Source organism: Poecile atricapillus, chromosome 3 (assembly GCF_030490865.1).
Source record: "Poecile atricapillus isolate bPoeAtr1 chromosome 3, bPoeAtr1.hap1, whole genome shotgun sequence".
Lineage (NCBI taxonomy): Eukaryota > Metazoa > Chordata > Aves > Passeriformes > Paridae > Poecile > Poecile atricapillus.
Window position 1 is genome coordinate 82,779,374 of NC_081251.1, and position 23,735 is coordinate 82,803,108.

Here is a 23,735-nt window from a genome sequence, read left to right on the forward strand (position 1 = left end):
GGGTATAATGAGAAGATGAGGTTTAAAATAATAAAATTTGAGCTCAGATTAAGGTTCAGTCAACTAAAACTTCTCCTGTGTCTGTTTCCAAGTTGATCATCAGAACTGGAAAAACAACAGCACTGAACAGTTTTGCCACGGTAGGACTCTGAAGAAATACCAACCAGTTCTACAGGCCATTTTGCTTTGTCTCCAGAAGCTGCTGTAACAAAAGCCTGATCTTTGTTATGTGCCGTTGATGAGGTGACAGGTTGGTGTGTGCTACAGTCTTTACCACCTACGGGCCAGGAGTTCTGAGTATTTGCCTGAAATAAAAGTATTAATGCTTCAGTTATGATTATGTAGCCTGTTTTTTTAAACAAATTTACTCACTTAAGTATTGAATCTTACAGAATTGTAGAATATAAGCACCAATAAACGAGTTAATTAGGTTAGCAACCTACAAAAATGATGTTATCCAAGGAAATCCATGTTTACAAATTCTCATTAAATTCTGACTAAAATTCTGTTTGTGGACAACCATATGTATACCCTTCCATAACAATAATCTGGCCATATCCCTGAGCACTGATTAAAGTAACAAAAAATAAAAACTTACTGCAGTAAAGAATTTCAGCTTCTGATGGAGCTCCACATTTTCAAGTAAAACTGCCTGTTCTCGATCTTTCACCCCACACAACTCCTCCTATAGGATAAAGGAATTGCATTTAAAAGGCTCCTTAAGATGGCTATCAATATTGAAATGCATCTTGAGACCAAGAGTCTAGACTAACATTTTAAATACTTTAACCCTTCTAGAGAGACTAGGAATACTCAAAAGACAGATTTTGTATTTTTGCAGCTTAAGTTCCCATAAATCTTGTTTAAAAAAAAAAAAAAAAAAAAAAAGCTTATTTGTATTTGTGATAGGACATAAAAATGTCTTTAAAGACCCTTAAACACCAGATACCAAGACACAGGGTAAGGAATCTACTGAACTGCATTTGGCTCAGTTTTGGTCATTACAATGATCAACCTCAAGTCTAAGTGCAATCTGCTTTTAATGCAGTTCTTCATACCTGTGGGACCAGGGTTTTAGTAGGTCAAATATGTTGACTGATACCTTATAAAACTTCACTTCTGCCTCCAAATGGTTAATGTACTGTGACTGATCATTGATTATAGGAACAAGATCAGAAAGGGCTGGTAAGTCTGCAGCTTCTGGGGGTTTCTGAAGGAAGTAAAGAACAGCATGTGTTATATTCTGATTTTCCATTATTGCAATAAGATGTTACTTGCAAACAGAATACAACCAATAGCTTTCCGGTAAGGCTTCAAAATGCACACAGAGTTGTTGTTGGAATCTTCTTGCAAGAACAACAGGTACATTTCTAGCACTAGTTCACACTTCTGAAGGAAAACAAGTATCTTTATGCATATCCCTATTTTTGAAACTCACACAATTTTAACACCTATGATTTTGGGTCAGAAACATACCTTTTTGTGCAAAAATATTCCATGATATACGTCTCAAATATAATTGCAGTCTAAATAAATCAAATATTCAGAAACCCACATCCTTGTTTTTAAATATTACTTTTGAAATGTTCACCATTCCAAAAAAAAAAAAACAAAACCAAAAAAAAAAACCCCAAAAACCCAAACAAAAACCCCACAAAGCAAAATAAGAAAAAAGGCAAACCAAGCTACTAATGGCTAGCTATTACATCTACTAGTTATCTACAGGTTCTGCCAACAATGCATTAAAATTCCTTGTCCAATCCTTATAAAGGTATAATCCTTCAATCAGGATGAGGTAAAAGTTTCTAGCAACAAAAACCTTACAGTACAATTATAACAAATATAGGTATTAGCCATTTCAAAGGTGGGGGGGACACTCTTGAGATATCTGGAACCAGGATTGCAGAGACAAATGGAGGATATCCAGAACCATCTGAAAAAACATCCCTTTAGAGAAGGAATTCCAAATTTGCAACATATTCTGCCTGGTTCGGTAGACATAAGCCCCATGTTCTATTGACTCAGAATTCACCTTGATTTAAATTCTTAAACCTAACTACTTTATAAATTTTAAAAAAGGAAACACACTCGTTAAAGTATATATAATATTATGGAGGCTAGCTTTGGAGCAAGCTGCAGGCCCCATGGCCTGCCAGCCCTGCCTGAGAAGCTAGCCTGGGAAATTCATGGGAGGATTCAAAACAATCCTCAAAGACACAAAACAGCCTGCAGGTGCTGTTTGTCTGTTCCCATGTTTTCCTTGCAGGAGAAAGTCAGGGGGTGGTGAACCCCACTGACCAATGATGGTAATGTAGCACTTTACTAACCAATAAGAGTTTCCTTTCTGTACTCTTCACGAACTAGTCTATATAATATGACTGAAGCAATAAACTAGAGATTCTCTCCTGTTCTGACTCCTTTGAGAGTCCGTGTCGTTCTTTTTGCCGTTCCCAATTAGAACGACATAATATAGCCTTAATAATATTTGTAAGTCATCTGTTTCTCTGGCTCCTATTCATCTGCCCCTCTTCTCTCAAAGCATAATGAACATTTTGCAGCTGAGACCTCCAGCTGTCTCCCTGACAAGGTTACACCACAGCAGTGTTAGAAAATGTGGGAAAACTCCATTTCTATTAAAATTATTTTTCACTGTTTTTCAGTTCCAAAGTTTAAACTGACAAACATCACTGTAATGTAAACAATAATGGTAAGGAATTTTTCACTAAGAAGAAAATAACAGGTAGTATATTTTCTCAACACAAAGAACAGAGGACCTCTGTGACTTCTTTTTTTTACCTTTTTAACAACATAATTGTTATAAATTGATTATAAATTGTTTTGGGATTTTTAAAATTAATGTTCTCACAGTATAACATGTAACACGATGAAAAAACAGAGGTTGGAGAGGCATGCATTTAAATTAGGCCAAATATTAAAACCAGAACTGAAAGATACATCTGATCAGTGATGGTCATATCACATATGATAGTCATATCAGTATGAATAACCAAACAATTATGCATGTTGTTTACATTCAAATACTTAATACTGAAAAGAATTTATAAAATATAAATGCTTAACAGCTTTAGAAGCCAGCATTCTACATGGTGACAAACAGTTTTGATAACATCACAGATAATAAGGTCCACCTTGTACTTTCCCAGATTGCCTCAAATTTCAAGCATCTAAACCACAGAATTAGAGGAAATTTGCTACCCTATAAACTGGCAGGAAACAATAGCAATCCATCACATCTCCAGCTATAACAACACTGTCAGGAACAGAGGCTGGGTGCAGCTAGGTTAGCCAAAACCCCGCCTGCAGAACTACAATTGTTATATGAAGCAATCTTGCTGGGCCTTGACCTCAGGTGATGAAGTGCAGAGCACAAGGAAAATTTCTGCCCAGCCATCTGGGTGTAATCAAAGAAAGGATACACTCATTCGATGTCTATTGCAAGTTTAATCAATGGGCAAGAAAAGGGAATTTTGTTGCGACATTACTTATATGTATGAAGCATGGTAGAGGTTACTGAAGACTATAGTTTCTGTGAAATATTGTATTTAGCTATAGATCCTGCAGTCATTTACTATTCAGCAGTCATCAGGTATTTCAGCATCACTCAAGGCAAAAGGTTTAGGTTACTCATAATCTAAGTACTCTTTCCTTGACCTTTGGGAAATTGGATTCTTCTTATACAAGAAGCATTTCTGCAGTGTCCAGTAAATCACCAGACAAGTTTGTGTTTTATGAGGGTTCGGGCCTTTTTTTGGTGTGTGTGCACTTTTGCAGTTCAGCATTTTTTTGAGCTTTACACATGGTCTGCCTTCAAAACACTTTCATATCCTCAAGCAGATGGAGGACAGCTGCAGAGCAGAAAGCCACCACTTCACAGAAGGTCTCTCATTGGAAACTTCAAGAGGAAGAAATGGGACAATGCTGTACCAACACAGTAAATTCCCATTTTTTCTCTGTTTATTCCTCCATCCTTTGATCCACTCCCTGAAAGCACTAAGTTTCTTAGACAAAAATATTAAATTTTCTAAATTTTCCACAGTACTGAAACGTACCAATATAAGTAGAAAACTTCACCAAAGATGGAATAAAAGATTCTGTCCTTCCCTTCCAGAGCTAAATACAAACTGATACTGATCATGTAATGCCAAAGTCAACCAATGATGCATCAATCCCTCGAGCTACAAAGCACTAACACTTTCCTATGACCTTATGAGACAAAATACCTGTCAGGACAACCATATTAAACTCATGGATCTTCAAATACTCCAAAAAGTTAACTTTAAATAAAATTCCTTAACATCAGGACAGTAGAGCTATGCTCATTACACAGGCTGAAGGCAACACAGCAGGAATACAGGCTTTAGATTATTCTGCTGTTAACTTTGACAGCAAAGAGCTGCTTGTCTTGCTTAGTATAAACCAAACATATTCAGTATAGGCCATCAAAAGATAAAACTGCAACAGTGCCTTTGAATTATTTTTTTATTCTATTTCTCTATAATCTCTATAGAGATTCTAGCAACTAGCAGCTGCTCTGTATGCACTGAATGGTGCATCACACATACTTTGGTGCAGCTCTGCTTCAATGAAGCAGCATCTGAGAAGCCCTTGTAAGGGTGTAAATAAAATTTAACAGAGACCACTACATTTTGGCAGAGAACTACAAAACCTGTTTTTGTATAAATGCCTCTAGCTCTTTCAAGAAGAAGCATAGTTAAAGCATAAGAAGGACGCTGAGAATCCTTAAGGTACAGTCAAAGGAAAACAGAGGAAATTTTTCTTTTTCAAAAATTTTTCCTTGTTGTCTATCCCAAGTGTTTTCAAAACAAAAAAGGATGGACGACCACAATGCATGGTCAACAAAAAAAGAAGAAAAGTCTAAACCCTGTATTATAGATTCCTTTTTCTTCCATTATGGTTACAGGCATACCAAGTTCTGGCCATAGCCTCAGGAAGCTCCTGTATTTAAGACTGCAAAAATGATTCAATGCTTCTTTTTTTCTCTGTATACTATAAAATCAACATGCATGCCATTTATTTAAACAACACAAATGAAACCAGAAGAAACATACATGGAATGACTTCTTCCTTCTTGAGGGAGACTCTTCACTTTCCATTCTTTCTTGGTATTGCAACAAAATTTTAAGTTGGTTAACTAGGAAGAGATAAAAACCATTGTAATCAATAATTACTTTTTCATTTCATAATTTCTAACAATGTTTAAATCAGTTGCTTTCAGCATAATCCTACCTGCTTGACTGTGCTGCAGTTCCTGACTGGCTGCATTCCCACAGTCATCACTGGCCCTGTCTGCATTGTCACTGCCCTCATCCACAGAGGACTGGTCAAATCCAGTGCCATCATCACCTCTTGTCATGACATGTTTCAGTTGAGAGATGCTTTCACTGGCACGTTCTAAAAAAACCCCAACCACATCATTAGCCACAATAAACAACATAAAAGAAAGGATTTACTGACTGATATTTTAAATGGGAAAAAACATGAGAGAACTACAAGCATTCAGCATGTGTCTAGCTTGACTACTTGACTTAAACTCAGCCACTGGAAGCAATTATCCAATTCAAAAAGCCAAAAAAAGTCCATATTTGCAAAATATTTACTATATATTAATTTTTAAGAGAAGAGCTATACATAGCATCTTAGCCCCTCAATACATTAGGACACTGCAGCAGCACAAGTAATAATATACTTGACCCTAAAGTATTTCCTAGCATATGCACCTTCCACACTTTTCAATGAACCTAAAGCTCATGCTACATTTTCTGCAATATGCAGGACTGGAAACCAAGAAAAATGTTTCTGCATTTTAGCGATGCCACCACACATTATTACAAAGCAATGTGTCAAACAATGAAACAAATACCTGAGGAAATGAAGTAATAACTCAGCAAACCAAGCCATCATAAAACAGTTACTTAATAAAGACCAATTACTTCTGAACAAGTGTGGAAAATAAATAACAACACACACTATTCTAGAAAAAGGACTCAAAAAACACAACAGAAAACCTCTAACAGATCAATATAAATATTTTCAAGAACTGACTTACTGAAAGATGATACAGTAAAGGTCTTATCTAATGTTCAATATATTTTTCCTTACATTCCTTTCTTAATTTTTTTATTGGATTCAGCTGACTTGAAAAAAATCATAAACATCATCCATAAATCATAATACATAAATGCTATATCACTCTGATAAAGCTGAACATGCAAAGAAAGAAGTTTGAGAGATTTGCAGATAAGAGATGACAACTGAATTGGAAATCACAAAATATAGGCTTAGTTTTAGATAAGGATACATCTAGTTTGCACCACTGGACCTCAGACAACTCACTTATTAATTCTTTTAGGTATAAATGCTCACAGAACAGCAATTTCACTCTTGTGAGCCAAGTTTATAAGGAAACATCTTCTATTGGAGTAACTGCTACAATTAGAAAGTAACCTTTCCAACATACATCCTTACATAATTTTTACATGCGTGTAATTTCTAAATTGATATGATGCATAAATAACTAAGATACTTCTTGTCACTGGCAAAAAACCTTCAAATAATAATCACAGTTAAGCATTTTCTAGGTAGAAGTCAGAAGACATGCCTCGGAGTATAGGTTGTTGTAAAAAAAGTTAATAACTCTTTTCTTTTAAATAGAAAGGTAAACAGCAGTTCAAGTCAGAAAACAAAAGCTAGATAAGTATTCCTGCCTTCATTTTATTTGTTTTTTCAAGTTCATATCATCTTGATTGAAGCTTGGAAATTGATTTTTTTTCCCACTGAAATGGTTTCCACCATTTTTTCCCATCTTCTCTACTTGGTTGTAATTACCAACAGCTTATAAAATATAAATAACCCCCAAGAAAGCATTATATTTAAGAACATGATCTCAGTCCAGTATGCCATCACTCTCTTTTTAGCAATGCTAGTTTTTAATAATAACCTGACCCACTTCTGACCTATTAATCTTCTCTCAGTGCTTACTTTTAAAGCCCAGTCATCTTATGGCTTACACCACAATTTCTGGTTACTCCATCCTTTATTGAATTTAATGTAAAAGTGTTGCAGTCTGCAACCTCAGGATCTCGTCCAGGAAAGCTGCAGGGTTCTGGGGACCAGCATGAAACACCAACGAGACAGGCTCCCATTCATGAAACCATTTATTCAGCATGAGAACAAACTCAGGTCCAGAACAGAGAGCCCTGAACAGAGGCACAGCAGGGGTTTTTGAGGGACAGAACCGAGGGTTTACACCTTTGAGGGTGGAGTTCAGGATCAGGGACCATTAGAAACACAGCAAGGGAGAAACCCCCCAGGGACTCAAACCCAATCAGAACTCCTGGGCCGCCCTTCACAAGGGGTTTGGGGTGGGACAATGTTAACTCTTTGTCTCCCTGAGGCCGCTGCCACATAAAAGTAGACAAAAAAACCTATTTTAAATAGTCATAATGTAGTAAAACAAACCCAAATACCATTCACAAGGCAATGACTCAAAAAAGAAAGGTTTAGGTCAAATATTTCACTTTTGGCATACTTAGGCTCTTCATCATTTCTTGAGCATTCCAGGATGCTATGAGACCGGAAGAGCTAATTGAGAAATGGCAGAAGAATCTCACTTATGCAACGGCTTAGATATTTAGCAAACTATGTTGCAACCATTTGTTGCCAAGAAGCATTCAATTTCATTTAAGTTGTCATGTGGTGTGTCATCTGATAGCAATGAAGTTCCTTGATTTCCCTATTCCCTGTAGATGTCTGCCAGAGAACCCCAGAGTTCCAGTATTTGCATCCTAGCAAAGGGACAAACAACAAATCAAACCAAGAAAGAACCAACCAAGCCCATACATATATTAGTTTTCCCAGAACTTCTCTCTCTTTGTAGTATTATAGCTTTTGAACTCCAAGCTATTACTACATCCACACAGGCAACTTAGACCTTCTTATGCTTTGTCCTCTTTTCCCATAAAGATACAGGGCAGTAGTAGTGAAACACATAAAAACCATTATCAATGGCACACAGATGCCACTTTTTTTTTTTTTTGACAACACTTTCCTGCCTCTGAAATGTCACCACACTCTAGTATGTGGTGATGATACACATCAAGTATTTGCTTCTATTTCTTAAAAGCTTGCTTATTTCCTAATTACTAATATTGCTGTCATAGGTAAAACACTCACCACTGGGAAACTGGGAATTAGGAGGTCCCAGTGGTGTGGCTTTACGTTCATCAGATATAAAACATCCAACATTTAGTTCAGTAAGAGCTGAACTGGATGCCTAAAAGGGAAAAAGTACATTACAGCATTTTTAATTTCCAAAGTAAGGAACATAATTTTGGGCATTAGGATAAAAGACAATGCACCGAGTGGAAAGACTATGTTTGTTGTTTCTTGTAGTGTAAACATACTCTTTTTAAATATGAAAGAAATTTTAAAAAACACCGTGGATGCCAACTACAGGACAACAAAGAACATCTGCTTAGAGATAACAGTATTACTTTCTTAATTCAGAAGCCATTAATTTTTAAGTGCTCCCCCATTTAACCTAACTTTTTCAGTTAAGCTACTCCTGTAATAGTACAATTTATAGAAACATGGTCTCAGTGAAAACATACTGCAAAAACTGCTCACATGCAGCACTATGATTTGCATAACAAAATCAATCAGCATCTTTCTTTTTGATGTCTTAATAAGACTCTACAAATAAAAACCGAACATGTATTCCTGTTCTATGATAAGACATCACTGATGTGCTATTTCCTATCAGAACAGCTGAGGATATAATTGAAATTGGACTAACATGTATTGAAACTTCAAAAAATAAAACTTAATATTAAGCTCTTTGGTTTTCAGTGTTTAAAGGATCTGAGATGATTCTGAAAAATAACAAGGTAGCACCCAAATCTGATGGATCAAACTCAATACATTAAAAAAAAAAAAAAAAAATCAGTGTAAGAACAAGTTACCATTGAAGTCAAAACAGGAAAAAAACCACAGAAAGCATTGAACAAGGTTAGCATTGCCTAAACAAGAGATTTTTTTTCAGGCACTGCATAGAACACTTTAAAAAGTGTAGTCCCTTAAATGAAAGCACCAAAGCTACATTGTTCATGGACTCCGAAATGCCATAGAAAATACTCTGTGAGCAAAAGAACTAATCATCCGAACAACATTTTTCAGCACAACTTTTACCAAGCTAACATCTTTAAAAGCACAGGATTCTCTGAAGCTCCAACAGTCATTGTCACAAGTTTGTAAAACAGCCCTTTCTGCAGAGAATAAAGCATTTGCATAAGCTCTAGAAAGTCTCACATGTGAAAACCTCATTTCCCAGTTCCTTCTGACAGCTTCTCCACCCTTAAAAAAACATTTTATGTTCAGAAGAATACCTAGAAAGAACTGCCAAATAAAAATAAAAAGCCTAAGCAAAAAAAAACATTTAGAATGTAATTCTAAGCTGCTTCAGTGTCACAGCTAACTTGTAGTGTTGGAAACTGGCCCACATACTTATTTTTCCTAAGATGGCTTTGACTTCCATCTCTCCTGTTTTATTTTTGGAACCATATAAAACAGCCACAAAATGAAACTTCATTTGTAGAAGTCTTATATTTTCATCTGTTTCTCTTAGAGTTTGCATCTCCATTCTCTGAAATTATGGAAGACACTGCACTCAGCAATGCAGTGTAATACAGAATGTAATTTCCCCAATATTCTAAAACAGACCTGAGATAGACAAGTGTACCAGGCTCAGTACCTAAAAAGGATGGTTTGTCCTTCCTTTGCTCCTGCTCTTCTACTGTCTCAACAGTGAGCCAGTGCTTTTTACTCAAGAGGCAGAAAACTCAACATCAAAAATAAGCTAATAGTTCTCTATCAAGAAACCAGAAATATATTAGAAACAAAGAACTGGACTCTGAATTAGTCATCTGAGTTTACTGCTGTTAGGAGAAAAGGGGAAATTCACAGCAAGGCATCATGCTCTGCTCTTGGGAGTGGTGTAGTAGAAGGCCCCTTGGACATTCACATGTATGCCTGTCAATTTTTAGTTATTAATATGAATACAGCAGCACACCACTTACTGTCCTTTACAAAATACTTCTACTCTCTTGAGAAGAATTTTTTATTAGAAATATTATCTCCTAAAGTTTTTAAGGTTCGTTTGAAATGGTCTCAATTACATGAAAATTTAGGCAGTAACCCAATAATCCCAACTGCACAAACACCACCCTCTTAACTTAGAGCTATATGTAGTACTAAAGACTTTCACTATACAAGGTCAGGAAAAGCTACATTATAGAACATTTGTTATTTTATCAAAGCCTCTCTGTTGGGCTCTAGTTAGGTCTTAATCAGTTTTTTTGGCCCAGCTTTCTTCCCTCTGGCCACCAGACTCAGTTTACTGAACACTCAGGTGCCCTGTCTTCTGAGGGATTTGCCTTTGCAACAAAGGACACTGCACTGAAATAACCAGTTACTCTTTGAGAACTTATCTACCCTTCCATTAAACTGAGTAAGACTGTAGTGATTCTTCTGCTGTCCAGCATAGGTGGTGAAAACCTGTTGCCATGAGCTCAGCCTGCGTGCAGATAACGTCACGCATTACAGGTAGGTTAAGATTGCTTTATTTCACAAACCTCAAATAATGCCCAAAGCATGCCACCTAAAATTGCAGAACCCAGATGACAGGAATGATCCCAATGGGGAGAAAAATCTCTAATTGTATAGCTACTTAAGAAAAATAGGTAAAGCATTAGATTTGACAACTTTGAGAGTAATGATAACCTGTTCGTCCTACAGTGAATTCTTAACACCAGTAGTAATTATGTGGAAAATGCTGTCCAGCTCAATGGAGTTAAAAATTGTACATCATTGAGAAATATAATGGAACATAGGTTATATTGCCCTGTATTGGGGCTGTTTGTGCATCACCATATTGATTTTGTCAGAGAGGCACCCCTGGATGTATGAAATGAAAACCAGCTTGGCATTGTATGAAAAGAAAATTTTTGCTTCCAAGAATGTAAAGGGGAAATACTCCCCAGAAATTCAGGTTATGAAATTAATAAATATCATTATATATGTATATCCAGTGTAAGGGGATCTAGTCAGAAAAAGGTAAAGTGAAAGTAAGTTGTATGAAGAGAATACATGCATCCGATGTGTCCATTAGCAAGGGTCAGCTCTGTCTTACACAGTTAAACAGCCCTAGTAATTGTCATCCTAACTGTTCTGCAACAACAGTTAACTGTGAGTGTCAAGTAGCATTACCATGTCCATCTCCTCTACAGGAAAAGTAAATAGAAGTTATTCCTCAAAGTTCTGTCTTCTGTAACAGAAGAAATCTATCGCTAATGTAAAGAACCAATGCTCTTTTGAGAAGGAAGTAAAAAGATACTTGCTGAGAATCAAGTAGCTATTTGAAAATGTTCCCATTGTTTTATCTTTCTGTCTTTCTTCTTTTTGGCAATGTTTCCTATCGCACAGGAAACATCCCAACAGGCCATGTGGGGATGCTGTGCTCAGAACACAACTTTTTGCACCAATAGGTTCGCATACCCCACACTATCCATTGGCTTTCTTCAGAATATGGACATTTACTTTGCCCAGTCAGTCATTGACAGTCTGAAGGCTGGTAAAGCCCAGGTGTCACGGCTGCCAGATTCAGGTGCTCTTTGTCAGGTTTCTTGGACAAAGTGGCAGGCAAAAGAACACTCGATGGAACGGGAAACAACCACTCTCAACCATTTGTACCCTCATCTTTACCACGACTAGAATCTGATGTTTCAAGGATGGCCAAAATCCTCACACGAACCACAACCGCAAGAGAAGCGGCAGCCGTCCTGCCCTAGCCGAGTTACGGTGAGACGAACGCGTGCCACAACAAGAACGGCGCCTGCGATCGGGTGTGAGGAGGATCAGGCGCAACTTCTCCGCGCCCGTCCCAGCCCGGCCAGGGGCTCGGCGGGGCGGGGGCAGCCAGGCGCAGCGGAGCCCGCCCGCAGACCCGGGCGGCTGCTGGGGCGGCCCGCTCTCACCCCGCGCCAGTGCCGCTCACCTCGGAGGCGCCTCTGGTACCGTTCCAGGGACTCCTCCAGGGCGCGCACCCCGCGGGGCGGCCGCATCAAGACCCTGCAGGCTCCCGGGGAGCAGCCGCCGCTGTCCCCTGACACCGGGGGCTCCCCCGGCCGAGGCTGGTGGAGAAGTAGTTCCACCCGTTCTGCCTTCCCGCGTTGGGCTCTCGCAGGAGCCACCTGCGGAGATCCTCCGGCTCCCGATGGCCGCCCGTTGCCGCCGGTCGCCAAAGCTGAGACTACCAACGCCAGAAGTCCGTCACGCTTCCCGACGGCGGGAATGCAGCCACCAGGACTACAAGTCCCGGCATGCACCGCACCGCCGGAGGCAGAGCCCCCGCCCACCCCCAGCAACTGCGGGAGTGTGGTCGCCGCAACCCATCTCCCCTTTGTTGTTGATCGCGGCCGCAGTCGCGCCTGCGCACAGCACAGCCCGTCCGCCTACGCCCTCAGGCCTGCAGCGGGCTCAGCGGCGGTCCCGTCACGGCCTGGGCGGATCGGGGCGGGAAGCAGCGTTTACCTCCCGCCATCGCCCGCGCGGGGAGCGCCCGCAGCCCGGCGAGCGCTATTGTCTGAGTGCGGCGCAGGCGCAGCGCGGCCCCGCCGCCGCTCGGCCCCGGCGCGTGCGCAGTGCGGCGCGGTGCCGCGGTGCCGTTAGCCGCCGCTATGTGCAGGGAATAACGCCGGGGCCGTTGCCAGAGGGACACCGCGCGCTCCGCCCTCGCTCCCGCATCCCGCGGGATGCCGGCTCGCTGAGCACCCGCTAGCGACGGCCCCTCCCCGACGCGGCGAGCCTCCTCGGAGGGGTGAGTGAGGATGATGCTGTCGCCGCCGCCCTGGGCTGCGGGTTGGGCGGGAGCCGTGGCGGGGAGAGGAGCCGCGGTCGCGCCGTGGGTCCGCCCGGTGTCTATTGTGTCAGGAGGTGCCCGCCCGCCGGGACACGGGCGGGCTGCGGGCGGCGGAGGGGGAGGCAGCACGGTCTGGTCACAGCCCGCTCCCCCTCCCCCGTCTCCGCCGGGCCCGTAGCTTACTCCGCGCCCCCGCCTCCCCCTGCGCTCGTCAGCACGGGGAGGATCGCCAGTGCCAGGGGGCATCGCTTCCAGCGGGACGCCGACGGCATCCCGCATCTGGCATTTGGTGCTGCTGATCCCGCTGCCCGCGTCTCCCTGCCCTTTCCTCCCGCGGGGCGCCCCCGGCACACCCACCCATCCACCCAACCCCGGGGCTGCGCAGCCTCCCCTCCCGCGGGCGGATTTCCGCGATTTCAGACGAGGTTCAGACGCGTTTCCAGAGGTTTAATATTTTTTTTTGGTGGGTGACCCTCTTTCACTGACTGCCCCGGGGCTGGATGCGGCGTGTTTCTCCGGATTTAAAAATCAATGACGCCCTTCGTCTCGGATGCGGCATTTTTCCCCGTCTCCTTAAAATAATGTCTTCTTGTGAAAGGGAGATGGAGAAAATCTGCGGGTTTCGCCTTTTCTCATATTGCGTATTTCCACCCGACGAGTCAGGTCCCCTGCTTCCGAAAACATCCTTCACGAAGGCGTGAGCTTCTCCTTTTTCGAGGCGTTTCCTGGGAAAAACATGAAATCAGGGTTTCTGTCCCCGGTGACGAGGAGCAGCCCGGGCCCACTTTGTGCGCCCGCCGTGGGGACGAACGGGTTACTGCGCTAACAAAAACCCGATGGCGATTTTCGAGCAGAAAGCGGCGTCGCAGCAGAGGAAGCTGGCGGGAGGGGCGGGGCGGGGGCGCTGCCCGGTCCCCCCTGCGCCCCGCGGCCGGCGGACAGCGGGGCCGTGGCAGCCGGGAGCCTGGAGGGCACGGCGTGCGCTGCCTGCCAGCGCCTGCGGCCGTGTGCTGAGCACTTGCTTAACGTGAGCCGACAATTAGCCCATCCAGTGCTCGCGGCTTGATGGAAAAAAATGAGATGGAGATGGTATGCTGATGAGTTGCGGATACATAAGGATTGCGTTGTTGTGACAAGAGATTAGATAGCAGCCACTGATCTGCACTTGGAGGAAATTATTTTCTTCCCTGTGAAAGCAAAGGTACTCATGAAATATTTAAGTACTTTGAAAGAATAAAGCCTGTTCTAGCACTGGGATGATCATCTTTTCTCCTTTGGAATGCCATTCAAGGCATTGTGACAGCATTTTTGGCCCTGGGCTTGCATCTCTAAAATGATTTGTGGGATGGGACAGGTTTTGTACACTGAACGGAGACATGATTGCATATGCTGTGATTTCCTATGATTAATTTCCTCTGGAAATTACTTTATGTCCAGATGCTGGGAAGTCTTGTCTTGCTAAACTCTGCTGATATGGAAGCTCCTCAACTTTAAATTTTATTTAATGGGATAAATAAATGTAGCAAAGAATCTCCCTTCATTCTTTGATTATCACGTTTTAAAATACTTTTTCACCTTCGTGTAAATGTTCTGTTCTTGTTGGCTTTTTGTTTTTTTCTTTTGTCTGATGGAGATTAGGAAGGCTGGCGAATAGAGAGTAGTGCAGCTGGGGATACAAAGATTTTTGTCAAAATTTCAAGAATCTAGAAGTTATTTGTAATGGATCAGATTAAAACGCATTCTTTAATTCTTTTGAAGGGAAACCTTCTGACTTATAAATTGTTACCAAACTTCGGCATGACAGTGCATTGTTTGGGGAGTGGTTTTGACATATGGCTATTTCCCATATGTAATCCAACTTTCAAAAAAAACAGTGGATTCTTCCTAACAATGAATTTCATCGGCAAAATTTCTTAAAAATTCTGGTGATAACATACAAGCCAGAAAAGATCCAGGTTATGAAAATGAACTGGAAGAGTCTGTGTTTGGTTGTAGGTGAGAGCTTGGAAGCTTCCTCAAATGCCTGGAATGAAACCCAAGGCATGAGTAGTTGCAGAAATGAATTTTGCAGTACCATTTTCAGTTCTTGGCACTGCAGGGAGAAGGTATTTAATGTGTATTGATATCATAGTATCACTATGATTCTCCTAATGGGACAGTTTCCATGTTAGCACTGCTTTTCTTAGCTTTGCGGGCAGAATGGAACTGAAATATGATTCTTTTCATTTTAGCTAGAAAGCAAAGAAAAGCTGTGAAATTCTGGTTTTTCTTCAGAAAATTCTGAACTGGGGCATCAGGTATGGAATGCATGCAGATAAGAGGTTTTCTACAAGTAGATTCTCTCTTCGTCTAGCACGTGTGAGATTGTAAAAGGACACAATGGTACTTCCCCCTCTTTGCATATGCATAATGTAGTAAAAATTAACTTTGTTGTGATCAAGAGACTGCGATTTGAGAAAAAGAACTTGCTTGTGACTGAGGAATGGAGCTTTAAGTCTGCTAGTGTATCTCCTCTAAGGTGCACATCTTCACTGCGCTAATTGAGCCTGTGGGGGTCTTCCATTGTCTGTTAGGTTTGTAACACTCACCAAACACCTGCATGTCTTCCATTGTAGTATTGATCCTTGCATGTATCCATGCATTTTCGAGGGACTGGTCTACTGAGAGCAGCTTCCTTCAGTGCTCAGTGCTAATGTTTCCCTGGATCATGGTCCAGCTAGGGCATTGAATGGGGCAGGTGTCATGCTGAAAAATAGTATGTGATTAGGTGACTTAAACTGTAACGTAATGCATGCAAATAAGGGTTGGAAGAGAGTTGTTTAAACGACTTCATGTATGTCTGTTGTACAGTTATACATTCATAAAAATATTGTAAAATACTAAAATAAATTGCAAATGCCTAGTTCTGTCTTGTAGTTTAATTTCTCTGACTCTGCCACCAAAAAGCTGGGAGGCTATTTTTATTCTATCGGTGCATTTGTGGGTAGAGTGATCTTTTTAGTTAAAATTGAGTTTGACCTTCCAAAAACCCTTACATTTTAAATTAGTGTATATAATTTTCTATCATACGTCAAAACCAGCTTGTCATAGAGGTTTCAAATAAAAGCCACAATTATATTTTAGTAGATTGTTGATGTAATTAGATTTCAGGTGGCTAGACCTGTGTTTGGTAATGTAGTCAGTGCTGCATCACTGAAATTGAAGTGTGTCCTGCTGGCTCTTAGATTATGTGGGAGAAGTAAGGGAGTGGGGTGGATATTAAAGAGGCTGACTAGTCATTCTCCTATCTTAATGGCTCTGCATTACTCCCACTTCCTTGGGTTTGGTACAGCATGGCTGCACTGCATTGTTGCAGTGACTCTGGTAGTTTACAAAGTACTTGAGAAGTTAATTCACTCCACTAACCCAGGAGAACACTATTTCTTTTCTTTTTATTTTGCTCTTTTTTTTTTTTTTTTCCCCCCTTCCTCCCTTGGATTAGCAAATTGAATTATCTTATTGTGTGGCCACATGAGTGCCAGAGCAAGTACACAGAACAGGGAGAGCAGTGTCAAGCCAGGAAGAGAGGAAGACTCATTTTTCCAGTAGTAAAGATACATTTCATCTACTTTACTGTCCTGTATGGCTGTTCTCTGCACCACTGCAGTCTACTGCAGTCAGGCAGGAGGTGGGCTATGTATTAATCCAAGAAAACAAAAAATTAAGATACTGGGATTGTTCTGTTAGTCTTTATTTGAGGTCCTTGATATGCAGAATGGCCAAGGCCACAGACTAAGCATTCAGAACCTATCACTGAAAGAAAAAAAAAAATTATCTGGAAAATAAATGTGAATAGAATAGGATAAGTAGTTCTGTTAAGCATTGTGGCCTTTGTACTAGGGTAAGCAGGATTTTTGTTCCAGGCTAATGTTGGTATCTTTTCCTTTATGGAATTTAGGGATGTAAATTTTCAAATATTTTCATTTTTTTTCTCTCCTATTTATTAGTTTTGAAGTGTGTGGGTTTTGTGAATTGTAGGAAGGTGCTAGCAGGTAGGGGTTTAGAGAAATGGTGGGGGTTTTAATTCAAAACAGAGATTAAAACATAGTTTTTATTCCCTGAATAGAAGAGGATAATTTTTTCTCATGTGAGTCCAGGAAATCAGTCAGCTTTGTTTCTCCTTCTCTTTTTCTCCTCTGAGAAACTATTAGTGAAAAAATATGCTTTTCCTTAGCTAGGTGCTTTTCAGAGCTTTGGCGTCATTCACTGGTGGGTTTGGTGGGCTTATTCAGATCCAGCAACTGCAGCCCTCTTACTGTCTAGCTTTTTTGGTTGGTTCTGCTGCTTTTATTGCAAGGTTTAGTGTTCTTGTAATAGGGTCCTCTGTTTTGAACTGAAATGTTTTATATTCTGATCTAGTCAGTGAAACTTAAGAGGGTATTGTCCTTTTCAAATAGCTGAGTTTTCTGAAGTCTGTGTGATGCATTTTCCAGATCTCATTTTGTGCTTAATTCCAAATAAAATTCTGGTTCTGCTCATTTTGTTTCTTTCCAGGAAGAACTGCAATTATTGAGCTTGTCAGAGACATAATAACAGAAGCGGTGCCACTCCCTGGCAGTTCCAAGATGTTTCTTTGTGCATGGGGTATTTAGTTAGTCTTCAGCTGTGGTATATGAAAAACTTGTAATCAATCCATTAGCAAGTCATTATGGTCTGAAAGTAGTAATAAACTCAGTGCATTAAATCAGATGTACTTGCAACTTTTCCCTCAAAATTACATGCCCAAATAATTTTGTTGATGATCTTTCTATTCATTTGCAAATACTCGGCCATCCTAAATGCGCTTTCTATTCTGTGTTCAAAGCCTTTTCAATTTTGTCTTATTCATCTTCTCAAAGTGGGTTGTGTTTCAGAATTAGGAAAAAAAATACAGGAAGTTAGAGTGTCACGATACCTTTTCAGTTTTCTTATGAACATACTTGTTTCCTGCTTACATTAATCCTACCTTCTCTTGACTCTACCCTGAGACCTAGCTGATTATTTAGTCCTCTGGAACTGTATCATCACAGGAATCTTGATGTCAGGAATTATTCTACCTCATAATTTAATTTACTGAACAGAAAACACTTAATCGGTAATATTGTAGTTTTGCTTCTTTTTTTTTTCTTCCTTTGGAATTTTCCTAAAAATGGCCACATAGATGGACCTTTGTTCTAACTTATACCCAGTTATTCTTTGCTCCAAGAATACATATAACCTGATCCCAAGGGAAAGTTGAAAAAGCTGCAAGCAGTAATTTCTTGCTTTCTGCTGAGGCATTGCTAGCCTCTCATCTATTTTCTGCTTCAAACCTTTGAGTCAGGTGTAGTTTCTGTTAAGGATTATTCGTTCCACTTGGTCTTCACTTTTTCAACTGAGTCTTGAAAAGACAATTCAGTAAAAATGACTTGATTTTTTATTCATGTTCAGCAATATATCAGCTTAATTAAATAATTAAAATCTTGGTTTTCTACAATTTTTTTATTGCAAAAAAGCTGTCCCAGTTTTGTGAGACTAATGATGATTACTCTTCTGGTCATTCATCTCCTTTTTTCTTTAAATGGTCATGTTTTCTTTTTATTGTACTTCGTTTTCAGAGAGAGTAGTCAGGTAAAATGAGGGTGAAACCCTTCTTGTAGGAACAACTTTTTGAGGTGATTCATTAGTCAAAAACACATCTTGAATTTTAGCTTTGACTGTGACATTGACTATTACAAATATCTTTTTAATTTTGAGCAGAAATTAGTCAGGGAGCCTTTGAAGAACCACTGAGAACCTAGAACTTGTTATTTAGCTTTTGCGTTAACAAAGACTTTTGAAGAATGATGGCAACTTGTTGACATAAGAAGTATGGAACATGTACATTTTTTTCATGTTACAGATACTACTGCCCTCGGTAGTCATTTTATGTTTGTTTTACTGTTACAATTCTTGCTGATAAACATAAAACAGTTTTTGAAAAAGACCTTTTATTTTTTCTAAATGGTGTTCAGTCATCATGATCTCATAGTCATTTAAATATCATGCTGATTATTTTATTGGGCCTGATTGGTGATAATTGGGTAGAGCCTTTATTTTGAGGAAGTCATTGTAGACTTGAATGTATTATAGCCTTAGTGAAATTAATTAGTTCTAAGTATGCCATAATTCCTGCCTGTTTGTTTAAGTAAATGTTTTTAGTTTCAACTGTTAGCATTTTCATCACAAATTTTTAGCATATTTTTAATTAATCAAATCTTAATTAATCAGCTTTTAAATTCACCTTGTGATCTCTTTCTAGACAAGCTCCAGTCCTAACATATTACAAGGAATCCTATGCCTAGCACTTTGTTGCTGAGCACTCTTCTGAGAAGTGCAATTGCATGCCCACTGTCAGTCCTACAGATACATATTATATAACATATCACAAAAAGGCATGAACTTCTCAAGGTCTGAAACGAAGATTGGAAGCACATGGGTGTTTTTCATCTGAAAACAGATTCCTGATGGAGAGGATTGTCTCCAGTTGTTTTTTGGGGAGCTGCAGTGAGGCTCCTGATGAACATGCTTATTTTGTTTGTTTTTTTCTTCTTGTTTTGTAGATAGTACTATGTGGCTTTGTGTTCTTCAGTTTTTGTCGTAGTTGGAAAACAGTAAGAAAGATAAGAACTGGAGTTAGTGAAAAGGAATTGTTGGATATAGTTAGTAAGAGTATTATGAAAAAGAGTAAGTATTTAAAAGAAGAATCCTACCCAAAACCAAAACAAAAGTACAAAAAAATAACACCAAGAAAGAGCAATGGAAAAATACATTCATACAAAAAAATATCAGGTTGAACTTAAGCTTGGACATAGATTGAGTCAATCAATTGGAGGCTTAAATATGTCACAAACATTTTTTAAAATTATTTTTTAAGTTTGGCAATAACGATATTTGAAATAAGGTGGCCATTGCAGAAAATGTATCATTGTTTCCATAATCATAGTTTGCCATTTTGTGCTGAATCTTTATACCCTGTTTGTTTTGTTTATCTTTATCTCATTCCGAATTTTATTTTTGGCTTCATTGAGCATGGCTAAGTTTCTGTGTGCCCCAGGTCTTAGTGCAGTCAGTGCATCTTCAGGTGCTGAAGACGAGTGTGTGCATGGTAGGATGTGTTTTCACACAATGATACAAAGCCCAGTATAGTTCTGTTGCATTATATTCTTTAGATTGCTGTAGGAAATTTATAGCTTGTCATTAACCAATATTGTCTTTTTCTATTTTCCTGAAATAAATAGTACTTTCTCTAGTATTTGAAGCTTCTAAATAACATCTACTTGTCTTGCATACTGGCTGTGTGTTTTTTCTACCATCCCCTAAACAAACACACCTTGCTTTTCTCCATTTTTGTGGCCTGATTGCATTTGCTTTAACACACTTTATTGGCAACTTCAACTGTCAAAGTTAAACGAGTTAGGTGTTGCTTTGTTGAAGCTGCAAATAGCAACAGTCACCTTGCCCCTTAGGGCAGACTGATACTCCGCCATCTGTTTTGTATTGAACCCTTGGAGGATTGTCACTGCACGTGGCTTGTTTGAAAATGCTGCCTGGTTGCTGGCTTTGAGGAGGTCACTGTTTGTAACAGAACTAGGAACTAAGCTATGCCAACAATCACTTTTCAATACCAGCACATAGTTGAAGTGTTCTAGAGATTTATTTTGTTCATCAGGGCTTAAGAAGTGAGAAAATTTCTTCTGCCACAGTTTCTGATGTTGCTTTTGGTCTCAAATTTTACTTACCTCATTTACATACCCCCCCCAAAAAAGCATTTTCAGTTGATTTAGTTAATATGGCTGGGTATTTACTTGAACATCTAACAAGATTAATTCCTTTTGATGTTGTCTGGATAGACTATATCGTATAATAAAGTCTTTTGAAATGTGGCAGTAAAAACAAACCGTGAACCATCAAGACATGAGAGTGAACCAGGAAGTCATGAGTCATTTGTTGTCCAGTTGAGGTAAATGGAACCCTTTAGTTTCACTAAAAAGTATGAATATTATCAAACATACTATTTTTTTAGTGTAGTTAATGACATTGATTCAAACAGCACTGTGGGACAAGTTTTAGTTTTAAGAGATTGAGATCCTTGAGTTCTTGGATTTTGTGAGTCTTTCCCTTGGTGCAGTTCCTTTCCAAAACCAAAAAAAGCATTATGCCTTGTGTCTTGGTTTGAAAGACAGGTGTCTGCTAGGGAAGGCAGGTGCCTTATTTGGAATGAAAAATGTAAACTCCCTTTCTCTGAATTATTATAATTTTGAAATTAAGGGGCTCTCAGGCAGAGATATGGGGATAGGAATAACTGGAATAATTCTTTACTAGTATGTATAACAAGTCAAACAAACAACAATAACTATGGCATTAATAACAAAACAGAGCCAGAGACCCCATGACAACCTTCTTGGTCTGGACAGGAAAGGATGGAGGAGATGTTTTGCTTCACAAGCCCCTCGGGCAGTCAGTCCTGGTGCTCCTGCAGGGCTCTGAGGAACACTCAGCTGGAACAGCAGGAATGAGCAGAGATCCCAGGCCGGTGGATGAGGTGTATCAGCAGCTCCGCGGCAGTGGCTGGCACTGCAGGATGTCCCAGCAGGATAGGGGGGGCCCATAGAAGAAGAGGAAGAAGAAGCTCCCTCTGGGTTATGGCAAATTCCTTTCTCCAAGCAACAACAACTCCGAGTGTGCCACTCTGAAGCCAAAGAAGCAAGCGAGCCAGCAGCTGCCCCCCCCCCACCCTCTCTTTTACCTGTCCCCCTTCCCCCTGGGCCCAGCCGAACTCTTTTGTCCTCTCAAGCACTCATTAAGTACCAGCAGTCAGGTTTTCCCTGAAACTAGTGGGGAAAATTCTATAGGTGAGGAGGAACAAAAGGAAAGACACCTAACCCCCAACACCCTGCTATTTTTATCTGTTGTGGTTTTTGAGGGACAATGCCATTGACCTTCAAAAAAAATTTATTCAGTAATGCCCATGTATTATTTTATTTATATCGGTATTTCCATATCCATAGGAATTCTTCTTTTCTTTCCATTCAATACTTATTCACATTAGAGGTCACTGATCTAAAGCAGGTTTAGACGACAACTGCATTAGTGCATCATGAGGTGAAAGACTAAAGATTTGTTCTAAGGGTGGGCTATAAAACCCATTGGTTAAGCAAGTGAAAAAATAAATACACATAAAAAGATTTTATGAAGTATATAGTTCTAATCTGTAATGGATAAATATGAAAACCTACTTTATATTTGAATAGAAATTGTGGTGAAGCACTGGAACAGGTTGCCCAGGGACGTAGTGGATGTCCAGTCTCTGGAGGTGTTCAAGGCCATATGGGACCCTGAGCAACCTGGTCTAGTGAAGCGTGACCCTGCCCATGGCAGGGGGATTGGAACTTGATGGTCTTTGAGGTTCCTTCCAACCCAAGTCATTCTGTGGTTCTGTATAAATAGTCCTTACAGTTCCTATAGATCTGTCTAAATATAAGAAGTCCTGTGAGGTTTAGGGGAATTTGGTGTAATTGCCTTGTGTTCGCATAGCAGCCTAAGTGGAGCTTTCTACTGTATCTGGGCCATGCCCTATTCTTCCCCTTTCTCCCACCCCCACCTGCATGGCCTCACCCCTTTTGCTTTTGTCCTACACTGGTGTGTAGCTTCTGGGCACCGTTCATTTGTTTATGGCAGTGGAGAAGAGCAGAAGAGCACTGGAGTTATTCTGTGGCGAGTTGAACATTGAAATAGCCCAGCTCAGCTGCACTGGCAGCTGCGGCAAGGGGAGGAGCCCTGACTTTGTGGCTGGGATGGGGCGAGAGTGTTGGGATCCTGACAGTGGAGAAACTGGCTTGAGCTAATATGGAGCTTCTTCACTTTAGCATTTTTTATGGTGAGGTTTAAAACTGCCCATTTGCCTGTCCACTGAATCTTCAACACTAGGGTTGGAAATAAGTCAATACAGTGAAGTTCTGGACATGCAAGCAATTTATGACAGGGCGTCTTAATCTGTGTATTAGTGTTATTAGTATATATGAATTAGATAATATACATTAATTTTTCATAGTAACTCCTATTCCATGGCAGATGCAGGGAACACAAGGTACTTCACACAAAGTAGGCTACTTGAGATTTCCTGCAATACAAGTGGTATGCAGGAGCTGCTAATAAGGAAGAGGTGCCACACTATAAATTTCACATCCCATACTGCTCCTATATTTGCATCTTTAAATTTAATTAAGCTATCGTCCCCATTTCAGCTAGTAAAACTTAGGCACAGGCTGCTTTCCTCTCATAAATTCTGTATGCAATGGAATTTTCCCAAATGTTAAAAGCTGTGCAGAATCTGAAAATGTGTTTTCGTTGTCTCTAACCAAACCTGCAAAAATATCTGAAAAGCACTTTGAAGTTGAACATAAAATTTGTAAAAAAATCAGTCTTTGGAGCTCTGTTGTTCATAGAGTGTTTTTTTTTTTAACTACTTAGAATGAAAATACAGATAATAAAGAATTGTTTTGTCATAACTGTTCAGTATTATTGTATTTTTCAGCTGCCTTTCTGTCTGCAAAAGATTGAAAGTTGATAATGGTACATTCTAAACCAGCTGTTTTCTAGCTGTAGTGTTCAACTTCTATGGATGTATTGGTGGAAGCAGTTGGACCATTATTAATGAAACATTAATAATGTTTTTTAATCCATTATGGTGCTCTTGTGTTTATCTTGCAATGCCATGAGAATGCGTTCAGTTTGGTAAAAA

At 40.0% G+C, this 23,735-nt stretch overlaps 2 protein-coding genes across 10 annotated transcripts in view; one reads left to right on the forward strand and one right to left on the reverse strand.

The window, feature by feature from the left end:
• SDCCAG8 (SHH signaling and ciliogenesis regulator SDCCAG8) overlaps positions 1–12,610 on the reverse strand; it is a 104,363-nt gene extending 91,753 nt beyond the window's left edge. The window contains exons 1-6 of one of the 2 annotated variants that reach the window (XR_009277439.1): positions 12,092–12,610; positions 5,269–5,433; positions 5,091–5,173; positions 1,103–1,210; positions 599–685; positions 165–305 (exon numbers count right to left, since the gene is read on the reverse strand). Coding sequence is in view for 1 of the 2 variants with exons in the window: in XM_058836911.1 (XP_058692894.1) it covers positions 165–305; positions 599–685; positions 1,103–1,210; positions 5,091–5,173; positions 5,269–5,433; positions 12,092–12,158 (651 nt within the window). In the remaining variant the exon portion in view is untranslated. The remainder of the gene's footprint in view (positions 1–164; positions 306–598; positions 686–1,102; positions 1,211–5,090; positions 5,174–5,268; positions 5,434–12,091) is intronic. The other variant, XM_058836911.1, reaches the window with a different exon arrangement.
• A 167-nt stretch (positions 12,611–12,777) lies between these two features.
• Positions 12,778–23,735, forward strand: part of CEP170 (centrosomal protein 170) — a 95,040-nt gene continuing 84,082 nt past the window's right edge. For all 8 annotated transcript variants that reach the window (XM_058836903.1, XM_058836908.1, XM_058836904.1 and 5 more), the window contains exon 1: positions 12,778–12,913. The gene's annotated coding sequence lies outside the window, so the exon portion shown is untranslated. The remainder of the gene's footprint in view (positions 12,914–23,735) is intronic.